The sequence below is a fragment of the Euphorbia lathyris genome, chromosome 7, assembly GCF_963576675.1.
Source record: "Euphorbia lathyris chromosome 7, ddEupLath1.1, whole genome shotgun sequence".
Lineage (NCBI taxonomy): Eukaryota > Viridiplantae > Streptophyta > Magnoliopsida > Malpighiales > Euphorbiaceae > Euphorbia > Euphorbia lathyris.
The window spans coordinates 35,713,207-35,725,539 of NC_088916.1; the positions used below are offsets into that span (position 1 = coordinate 35,713,207).

General features: G+C 33.0%; 1 protein-coding gene across 1 annotated transcript; it reads right to left on the minus strand.

The window, feature by feature from the left end:
- Positions 1 to 6,478: 6,478 nt before the first annotated feature.
- Positions 6,479 to 10,904, minus strand: LOC136235885 (cytochrome c oxidase subunit 6b-1-like). Its single transcript, XM_066025966.1, has 5 exons — positions 10,746 to 10,904; positions 9,386 to 9,694; positions 9,197 to 9,279; positions 8,988 to 9,069; positions 6,479 to 6,862 (listed from the first exon to the last, which is right to left on the minus strand). The coding sequence occupies exons 1-5, from the start codon at positions 10,788 to 10,790 to the stop codon at positions 6,809 to 6,811; spliced, it is 573 nt and encodes a 190-aa protein (XP_065882038.1). The 5' UTR covers positions 10,791 to 10,904; the 3' UTR covers positions 6,479 to 6,808.
- Positions 10,905 to 12,333: the final 1,429 nt, after the last annotated feature.

The following is a 12,333-nucleotide window of genomic DNA, read 5'->3' on the forward strand; positions in this document are numbered from 1 at the left end:
AGACACTTCCCAATTCTCATTGTGGGCCTCCATCAAATCCTTTCAAAATCACTCCATACATCGTTTCACAGTCTTTCTATATAATTTTTTTTATTCTATATTTCATTCAATACATACACGTTAGGATTGATAAAAAATAATTAATGATACAATTAATATAAAGGTAATAAAGTTTTATTAATTAAAATTAATTATATTTTTTAATTTATTTTATTGTAAAAGACATACTATGAAACAAATAGAGTATTTATTTTTACTATAAATTTATCTAAATATTACGTTGTTAAAAAGTGAGTATAAGTAAAAATAAAGTTATTATATTTTGATATATGATGATTTAAAATTATGTATAATTGTTTTAATAAATATAAATTAAAATTAAAATCTGTTTATTAATGTAATTTCTTCAATTTAGATTTTATTTTTTCTCTTTTTCCTAAATACATATTTCAAAATAATTTTTCCAAATATAAGTTTGGAGTAAAATTAGAGTTTTATATCACCGAGATAGCGAATTGGGCTCAAGCAATTTTAATAGAAAAAGTGGCTTGAAATAGCGAATTGGGTTCAAACGCTAATTTAAATAATCCTTAAACTTTTTCAATTAGGGGATTATATAATTTATATTAAAAGATTTTTTTACAGTAAAACCTCTATATAGGAATACTCTATATAGGAATAACCTCTATTTTGTTATAAAAAAACTTGATCCCCAACTTGAGCCAGTTATAAATAGGAATAACCTCCCAAACATTATTCGTTATACACTTTTCAAGTCCCACCTTTAGAAACTATACATCTGTATAGTAATAAATTAATAATTATATAGAGAGAGAGAGAGAGAGAGAGCGAGAGAAGAGATCTAGTGTGACAATTTTTTTTATGGTGAGACAAGTCTTATGGTGTGACAAGAACCAATTTTGTAATTAAGTAGGGGAAGGTGGCAAATTTGTAAATAAAAGGAACGAGAAAATTGTTTTATTTTTTTCTTTAAGATGCATTTTCCCGACTTTTCCAACCTCGTTTTTTAAAAAAATTTATACCGTTGGACTCATCTTAATTAGACAGTCATTTTAAGATCCCAGAAGCTCGGGTAAAAAAAATTCCGGTGAACGGAATCCGGCGATCTGTGAGAAAAAAATGTCTAAAAAATTTTCAAAAAATTTCAGAAAATGTAAAACATCATTCTAAGAAACTTTAATTCTTGACTCAAATTTAGATTCCTTACGGTTTAGTCCCAAATCAATGAAATCCAGCGATTAGGTATGCGTTTTCCGGTGAGAAAAAAAAGTGCCCATAAAATTCTCAAAATATTCCAGAAAATGTACAACATTATTCTGAGAAACTTTAATTCTTGGGTCGAAATAAGATATCTTACGGTTTAGTCCCAATAAATTATTAAAATATGTAAAATGGATAAAATTAAGAAAAATGATTTATTGATTTTTAAGGGTAATTTTTTATTTTCAATAAATTTTAAGGATTAAAATTATTTTCTAAATAATATAACTAATATAAATTTGAAGATACTATATCAAATTCTAAAAAACAAAAATAAAATTGAAGACGATAGATAATAAATTCTGAGAAAAATTTCGGTGAACGGAATCCAGCGATTAGATAAGCGTTTTCTGGCAAGAAAAAAAACAATGCCCAGAAAATTCTTAAAAATTTTCAAAAAATGTAAAACATTATTCTGAGAAACTTTAATTCTTGGGTGGAAGCAAGATTTCTTACGGTTTAGTCCCAATAAAACGTTTTCCTTAATTTTATCCATTTTACATGCTTCAACAATTTATTGGGTCAAAACCGTAAGGAATCTCATTTTGAGCCAAGAATTAAAGTTTCTTAAAATGATGTTTTACATGTTTTAAAAAATTTTTGATCAATTTCTGGGCACATTTTGGTCCTACCTTTCAGCACTCTGTGTTGGAATATTTTGTTGGAACAATATAACAATTCTGTTGGAATAATATAAGTATTCTGTTGGAACAATATAACTATTCTGTTAGAAAAATTGGTACACTAATTTGAAACAATTGGTACACAGATTTATTATGTTGGAAGAATATAAGAATTAGAATTATTTTCTAAATAATATAACTAATATAAATTTGAAAATACTATATTAAATACTAAAAAACAAAAATAAAATTGGAGACGATAGATAATAAAATTGGTTTGGAACAATTGGTAAACTGATTTATTATGTTGGAACAATATAAGTATTATACTGGAATAATATAACTATTTTGTTGGAACAATTGGTACGCTGATTTATTCTGTTGGAATAATATAAGTATTATGTTGGAACAAATGGTACACTGATTTGGAACAATTTCGTACACTGTCGGAATAATGTAAGTAATCTGTTGGAATAATTTAAGAATTCTGTTGGAACAATATAATTATTTTGTTGGAACAATTGATACACTGATTTGAACAATTAGTACACTAATTAGGCCAATTTGTACACTGATTTAGAACAACGTGCTGGCGTCTAGCAGTATGTGCTGGTTTTTCCTACACATGGTGCTGAAAGGTAGGACTAAAAACGTATCTAGAAAATTATCAAAAAATTTCAAAACATGTAAAACATCATTTTAAGAAACTTTAATTTTTGGCTCAAGACGATATTCCTTACGGTTTTGACCCAACAAATTGTTGAAGCATGTAAAATTGATAAAATTAAGGAAAAAGTTTTATTGGGACTAAACTGTAAGAAATCCCACTTCGACCCAAGAATTAAAGTTTCTCAGAATAATATTTTACATTTTTTGAGAATTTTATGGGCACTTTTTTTTTTCACCAGAAAACACCCACCCGGATTCGTTCACCGGAATAGAGGCATTAGAAGCATAATACTAACTCTTAGTAAATATGTCAGGAATTCAATTCCTTATACTATAAGTGTATCCTATATAAGCTTAACTTATATTTACTTATAGTCCTCTAAAGATCATGATCTCCAGTTAACACATTGCACCATGACGTCCCAATTAAAGAATGAAGTTACTTGAAGTAAACTTATAATTAAACTAATTATGAACCATCGATCATTATTTCAATGCACTAAAGTCCTTTCATTAAAAATCCCGATCTTGACTAGAGTCACAAAATGTCAAACACTAATCATCAAGATACTAAGAAATATTGATTAAGTCTTTGATAAAATAAGACTCTCATCAAGGAACCATTCCTCAACACTTATCTCATCAGATGAGTCTTATTATCCTGGCCAGAAACTCATTTCATCAAAAAACCAATCAATAACTATCTTAGGATTTATCTCTATTTACTTAGAGTAATGAATCCTCTATTAGCAAACTCTTGTTACACTACACAACTAACTATAGTGATTCACTACCGGATTACCAGAATTAAGATCTTAGTACAAAGTATGAACAAACTATAATTACTTGTGCAAGAACAACTAAGTTTCCTCAAGTCAACGGACTATATGCACTATTATGACCTAGATAATAATTATGTTGACTAGGAGTAAACCTTTGTGCAATTATTATCTAACGTCACAGTTCGAACCATTCACCTCTTTGAATGTCCACATATTTATTTTGATATCATCATATCAAACAGAATGGGATTTTCTGTTTCCGATTAATATCTCATACTAATCGAGAAAATAAACAGAGGTGATAGTCTAAGGATAAATGAGTGTCCAATTCATTATCCACCGACTATGAACATTTAAGATTATTATTTCACCAAAGAAATATATCTCATTATTATTAACTTTTAATAATATTATCTCTTTGTAAATAATCTTTGGACTAATGTATATATATTCATTAAGTAATTAAACAATACAAATAATTACACATGAATACATATTTTATTAACTGTCATTTGGATACAAAATTCACCCTGTATAATATACAAAAGGAATGGCCTAGGGCATACAACACTTACAATGGCCTCCATAGTTGATCTTCCCGGCATAAAGCCAAACTGGTTTTCCAAGATCTTCATTGTCCTCTTTAGCCTTTGTTCGATCACTCTCTCCCAAAGTTCCATAGTGTGACTCATTAATTTAATTCCTCGATAGTTGGCACAATCTTGGACATTGCATTTGTTCTTACACAAATGGATTAGGATACTTTTCCTCCATTCTGATGGCATCTTATTATTTCTCCAAATCTTGTTGAAGAACGTCGTCAACCATTCGATTTATCTCTCTTCCAAATATCTCCAAATCTCAATAGGGATGCCATCAGGTCATACTGCTTTCTTCAAGCTTATCTTATTTAATGTTATTTTGACTTCACCCTTTTGAATCCTCCGCATGCAGTCACGATTTATCATATCGTGAGGGATACTTATATCTCCAACATCTTGTCCACGATCTCCATTAAACAAGTCATCAAAATAGGACCTTCATCGTTCCTTGATATCTTTATCTCCAACTAGGACTTTTTGGTCACATCCTTCACACATTTAACTTTTTCGAGATCTCGCGTCTTCCTATCTCTCATCCGAGCAATTCTATATATGTCTCTTTCCCCTTCCTTCGTATCCAATCTTGTATACATATTCCAATTCACCTTTGCTTTAGCATCTCGTATGACCTTCTTTACTTTCCTTTTAGTCTTTTTGTACTTTTCGTAGTTCTCAGCACTCCTGCATTTCTCCAAAATTTTATAGGATTCTCGCTTACTCTTTACTGCTTGTCGTACTTCTTTTGTCCATCAAGATGTGTCCTTACCCGGTGGTATGCTACCTTTAAATTCCCCTAAAACTTCCTTCGTTACTTCCATTATACTATGCTCCATCTTAATCCATACTGAATCTATATCTAAATCCATATTACAAGTCCAAATATCTTTTGTGGCCATCTCATCCACAAATTTTTGTTGGTTCTCCCCTTGTAGTTTCCACCACTTAATCTTAGTCTCCACTTGTGTATTCGTTTTCTTATACATCTCCTACTTCGAAAATCAAGCACCACTACTCTATGTTGGGTTGTCGTACTCTCACCAAGGATCACCTTATAATCAATATAACTCTTTCTCCAAGCACTCCTTACTAGGAAGAAGTCAATTTGGCTCGCATTACCGCCACTTTGATAAGTCACTAAGTGGTGGTTCTTTTCGTAAACCAAGTGTTCATGATACTCAAGTCATATACTGATACGAATTCCAGAGTATCATTTCCTGCTTCATTTCTATCTCCAAAACCAAAACCTCCATGAACACTCTCAAACCCATCTCGCCTAGAACCCACATGTCCATTGAGATCACCATCTAGTACCATCTTCTCATCCCTAGGAACCTGTTGCACCACTTCCTCCAAGTCCTCCCAAAAAACTTGTCTTATAGAGCATCTAATCCTATTTGTGGTGCATATGCACTTATGACATTCACAACCTCATCCCCTATCACAAGATTAATACTCATAATTCTATCGCTCTTTCTAGACACCGCTACTACATCATCAATATATTCCCGATCAATAAGAATACCTACTCCATTTCTACCCTTATCCTTTCCTGAGTACCAAATCTTATAACCTCAATGAGCTATCTCTCTGGCATTGGCTCCAACCCACTTGGTTTCTTGTAGGCACATTATATTTATTCTCCTCCTCTTCATAACATCTACAATTTCAACTAATCTCATGTCTCAAAGCGTAACCTACTATCCCTACCCTTACCATTACCGTTACTGTGGAGTAGCTTATTTACCAACACATGTCCATCATGCGAGAACCCTTGCATATTTGACACCACCTATGAAGCGGAATGTTGTATGAAGCAAAATGTTATTAGAATCATCATGCTCTATTTTTCTAATAAAATAAAATATTAACTACTTATTACTTTACTTTATAATCTAATTAATGAAAAAGATATTATTTTCAATACAATTGCTACACATATTTTAAATTTGTCATTAACTATTCAAACCAAAAATTATACAAAGTTATTTTTTAAAATAATCTTTTTTTAATATTTCAATTATTTTAAAACAAAAAAAAAATATTATCATAATATAAAAATAATATATAATTAAAAATATTAAAATGTTAAATTTTTGTAGAAAAATTTAATCGACGCGGCACGAGAACAATACTAGTTATAATTATTACATATTACAACTTTAATTTCATTAATCACGCAGCTAAATGATTCTTGTTTGGTGATGATGACTAATAGTATGAAAACTAAGGTGTTAGTTTGATAAAACTGAAAATAAAATGCTGAAAAAATAAGTACTAAATTTTAAGTGCCGAACATTATACGTGCTAAGCGTATTGAATGATGTAACTTTTATAAAAAATATTCGTTGATAATGTTTAACTTAATTTTAACTTGTCAAAATAAGTGATTTTTAACTTAATTAACTAATTTAAGTAGTTGAAAAACAACCGTTATCAAACAAAGCAGTAGGAAGAAATCAGTGTATTAAGGTGGTGCTAATCTGGTTGTTTTGTGATGGCAATTTTTGACACATTCTTTCACTGGTAAGAAAAAATGTTCAATCTTTCAGCATCTCTTTATTATGGTAATGCCAACAATTTTCTTTGAGGCCCAATCCAGTACTCTATAACCAACCATTACACAATCAGTTAAAAGAGGCAGAAAAATGGATAAAGAAGCTATCTTGTTGAACATGATAAGCCATCTGTATGGGAAACAACATTCTGAGTCAGACAACCCAAAATTTCTTATTAACTCCCTGAGTAAATAGTATCCCCTAAAGATATTCTTTTCATCATCAAATGTGTCCGGTGCTGGAAAACTGGAAACAGCAGAAAGGGAACAGCATACATGTCTTCAAACACGAACCATCTACAGGGGCCCTGGAAAGGTTCCATTCTCCCTTTGTTCATTCCATCTTTCTACCTGATACCCATTAAACAAAACAGATGTTAGTTCAAAGAGGCACAGAAAATAAATTATGCCAATGAAGCACAACTTGCTCAAATTTTAGTGATACCAAGCATATACGAGAAGCTTCCGTGTAACAATCATAAGGTACAAGTAAGGAGGTATTCAACAGGCGCCTACAGTAATGGACAATTCAATGATATTCTAAATAATATCAATAGTACCGGAATCTCCTGCTCTTTCTTTTGCCTTCACTTTCCATCTAATTTGTTTATAGGCTTATTTTGTTACTGCATTCATTAGTTTGGAAACTTGCAGCTATACTTCTTCATACAAGCTATCTCAAGATCTACCCTTCTCTTGCTAACCGCATTGTAACTCTATCTGCCACTAACCACGTTTATTATATGAAAAAGGTCAAGGTGCAATAGGGAGACATTTGATGGTCTCTATTTTTGTTTTATGAATCTGGTGTATTTTGCCAACTTTGTAGATTGTGGGGATTAAACCCACCTCCCCACACTCCAAAAATGGAGTGTGGTAGCCACCAAGCTATTGCATGGTGGTTTGTTCATCTTATAGTTGCTAACGAAGCAATTTAAAACTGCATGAAACAACTCTTTAAAGCGTCAAGTGAATTAATGTCCAGAAGGTCCTGATAAGAGCTCAAGGTCAAGAAACACACCAATCAGTTCCAAGCAATATACACAAAGCCTGCAGGCTGACATGATAATATCAGGCATAGTTATTAAAGGCGTGGCGCACTAAGGCGCAAGGGGTCCTGGAGCCTTGGCGCATGGCGCACGGCGATGGCGCGCGCCATAGCGAGACAAGGCGCACTTACAAAAATAAAAATTATAGAACTAACATAAAAATGCAATGAATACTAAATCATGAAAATATCTTAAGCATAAATAAATTTAAAATGCAAAATAAACCCCATATTAGCAAACTTTAAAGTTGAATACTAATTCCTAAGTTCTACTCCTAATCAAAACTCTCCAAATCCATCACTCCTCATCATCACTATCACACTCCCCATCTAAAGCATCATCATCAAACTGATCCTCTTCATCCTCATCAACAAACTCAGTTTCTTCTTCCTGCTCATCTCGAACAACCACATGGGCTTTTCCTCGATCCTTGGAAGATGATACTTTAGCCTTTTTTCCTACTCTTCTAGTGTTATATGCAATCTCTTCAACTCCAGCAGCCTTACCAACTAAACCCCATGTTAGAGTATCATTTTCAAACATGAGTTCATCTTCAACTCTTCAAATGACTCAGTCTCTTCGTCTTCTAATTAGTTTAAAACGTATAATCTCTCTCCTCTTTAATACTTTTTGTTAATAGAACATGTGCTTCATCCCAGGTATATAAAAAAAACTGCCCATAACTGCCTCTAATTGCCAAGGCGCGCCTTGGTGCGCCTTTGGCAATTGCATTTGGCGCAAAATGGCGCACCAGGCGCGCGCCATGGCGATTGCGCCTCGCCATGGGGCTGCCATGGCGCTAAGGCCTGCGCCTGGTGCGCCATAGGCGCGCCTTTAATAACTATGATATCAGGTTAAGGCTGCACAAGAACATACAGAACCAGGAATAGCCATCCAATTATCATTGTTTTGTTCAACTTCTTTAGGATGCTTGCATTGAGAAGTTATAACAATAAGCTTTTAATTATGCTGTCCCTCATAAAATAAATTCGATTAGATAGTATCAAAAGTCAAAACCTATAGAAGTCCAGTGTAATCAATTTAGACAGAAATTGTTACTGCTACTTTTTCTATTTTACATAAAAGTTCAAAAAAAAAAAAGTGTTCAATACAATACAAAAGTCATTCATTGAAAAGGACAAATAACAATCAATGCCACATAATATGTGTGTGTTCAGTGTTTGTGCACAACAATTAACTTTTCAACATTTTCATATCAAAATAATGTAAGATCCATAAAAATTAATAATATAATACCACCGCAACTATCTTAAAAGTGTGTTGCTTGGTCTCTGTTCTTTCATTTATTATGAAGAACACCTCAACAGCTTCACTTACACGTCAAAGAATAAGAAAAGGACTCTTCTTGGTTATTTGAGTAGACATAAAATACTTCTTAGAATGTCAAAATGATCCGAAATACTTACCCATTCACCAGGGCAAAGAGAACGGTAATATTTGGCAAATTTGTCACATTCTTGAGCTCCTTCCCCTTTTGCAGCTACACAACTGGAGAATATAACAAGTTTTAGGATTATATCTAGTGCTAAAATTATCTATTTCAAACTGAAAATTGTACCATGTGCTACTATGAAATATGATATAATGTAGAAACCATAAGCAAAGGTTGACTCACCGATGATACTCAATGTATCGGGTAAAACAATGCCTCGTCTGATTTGTAGTTGGAAAGCGAAAATCAGCAGGTGCAGTTTCCAGCTGAATTCCAACAAAGGAACCCCAAACAAAGTTAGTCCATGCAGAAGTAGCACAGACAGACACACACTTCAACAAGCTGTCAGAAAGCAAAGGTTCCCAGCAATACCTTTAACTCTGGTTTCTCATCAGCAGCTTCTTCTTCATCTGCTTTTTTATCTTCTATAGTTTCAGTGCTTTCTGCATCAACAGCAGGAGCATCTCCACTGCTATTTTCAGTAGTAGAAATATCATCTGCCTTTTCTTCAGCAGCAGCAGCAGCATCAGAAGTATCTTCTACTTTTTCTTCAGCAGCAACAATAGGTGCTTCTGCAGCTTTCTCTTCAGAAATAACAGTTTCTGGTTTCACATCTACTTTTGCTTCCACATGTTTTGAGACTACATCTGGTTTCTCCTCTTTCTCCTTCAATAAATATTGCTGCATTTCAGAGTTTCAATACAATACATTTCATCAGCATCAGGAATTATATCAATGAAAGAAAATTCATGGTAAATACCTGGACAAAAACTGAAAATGAAATGCAAAAATATATATGATAGTGAAACTATTTTAAATTGAGCCTGTACAATCTAACAAGATTGTTCCAAGTGGATAAATGTTATTTTGTACGACGACAGTTAAGACATATCTGTATCTTTTTGTTTTACCTGTTTGACTTCATATCCAATCCAACTATTCAAGCATGAACATGCAGCTCATTAAATGCTGCATTATAATTTCCATAACATTGTCATTCAGCTCATTCAATTGAACTAAAAGCATATGTTTACACAAGTTATTGGTGAATTGTTATTAAACAGAAATCAGGCATCAGTCTAGCTTGGTTCAGTTAGAAGAAACAGACAGCTTCAGCATTCACTAACTGAAAAAAGGGGCACTAAAATGGCTGGCTGGAAAATTTGGGAGTGGTGACCAGTTATCCCACAATTCCAATTAACATAAAGAGAAAGTGCGGTTAGGTCAATGCATCTTCATAGCAAAGAATTACCAAGAAAAGGAAGGGGGGTCTCTATACCAAAATCACATGTCCAAAAATAAAACATTCCCCTAGTTGCCTTTTGTTTGCTCTTCTACAGGAAAGAAGATCGCGTATCTACAATGATGCTTCAATAAAATTAGTCGAGCAAACCCATAGAGCACAACCAACACTCAACTTAGATTTCAAAATGTTATCCCAACAGATCATGCTATGATATTTCGAAGAAAATCACAAATCGAAAGGAAAGACAGAAGTAAAAGCATTGTGAACGCCGATCCAATCCTTCAAAAGAAAAGTCTGATATCGCCAATTATTTCATATGAACAAACAATCGGACTCGTTGAATACACAATCAAAGATCCCAAAACGATTGAAACAGCAAGAAAACCAAGGAAGGAAGCAAAGCATAACGTACGGATCTAGATAAGCTCGGAATACCATTCAATTCAAAGAAATTGAAAAATACAGCAAAAAAAAAGGGTAGTGTACCTCAGATAAGGATGGGGTTTGGGTAATGGAGGCAGCTTCCGCCATTGCTTGAAAATTGCGACAAAGTAAGTTCCAGAAGAGCGGCCCTGCGGTCGTCGTAGTAGAATAATAAGGAAACGAAGGAAAGAGAGAGAGGGGGGAGTGGTTGGTTGCGCTTAGGTTAAGACAAAAGCAGATTTACTGTGTTACTGTGGATGTAAAATGTGTGTTGCTGGAAATATGGATTCATCGGTCCACGCAGTGTGAGCCACGTTCCAACTTTTGGTCAACCTGTCGCGGTAATTTCTAAACGCTGCTGGTCCTGGGAGTCCGGGCTTACTCAACGAACAATGGGCCTCATCCAAGTTCCAATAAGAGAACTTTCACTGTTCCTGTAAAAAAAATTTACACAAATTCAACTTTTTAAAACTATCTACAGTAAAACCTCTATATAGGAATACATTTGGGACCAAGCTATTTGTATAACAATTGGGAGGTTAATACTAAATAAAGTTTGATAATAGAGGTTATTACCAAGTTGGGACCGAGTTTTCTTATAACAAAATAGAGGTTATTCCTATATATAGTGGTTTTATTGCAGTACTTTTCCTATTAAAAAAAATAAAAAAACTAATATCTAGTACTATGTTTGATATATCCTTCATATACGTGAATAACTCTCCATATCATTGCAATCATGTTTAAGAATGTGAAAAATAGTTCTTAAGCTAACTTCCGGTATTACACCTTTCAATTATCATCAACTTTTCATGTATCTGCGTACTTATATATGGTCTAACTTCCAAAGGTAATCTTCACTTTTTACCTATAAATACTTTTTCATTTAATGTTATAAGAGTTGAATTTTTAGAGAGAGGGAACAAAGTTATTGACACGTTTATTGAATTTAGCATCGGAATGTTTGTGAAAGAACACTTTTCCTACAATGTCAAAGAACGTCAATTATCGTCTTCAAGGAATGCCAAATATCATCCTCCAAGAACCGTCAACCGTTTCCTCAAGGTTTTATTCGCATGACTAAAACCTCCATCCTCGAGCTCATTAAGGTTACAAGTTCGTTTAAAAAAATTATTATTGTGTTTAGGCTACAACTGAACGAAAATAGACAAACGTACGGACAGCGTGAATATAATTTTTTTTATCTATTTCCCTTTGTCAAGATCCGTTAATCGTTATTTCATATTAAAATGGATTAAACGTATGTAACTTTTCTGAAGAACTGTCTAATGTTGCAAACGAAGTGCCGATATTAACTGTATTTCACGAACACGAACACTACAAAAGAAAAAACGTTAATTATCAACCAATGAATAGCAACAAAAATAGAATGCCTCTAAAAGAATCAACACGAGATCACAGAGGGAGTAAAAGAGATAGGTAATTATTTGAGTGAGAGTTGGAAGAATATTTTCTTCATGCTTGTCTATGTTGGCCGAATTCTACCTAGGGGTAGGGATATTTATATTGTTCAATTCCTAACCTTAATCTAATTAGGTTAAATTAATTAATTAGTATTCTAATATCATTAGGTTTACTAATTAGATAAACAAAGAAAATTATTAATCTTATAGCTAATATAAATATAATT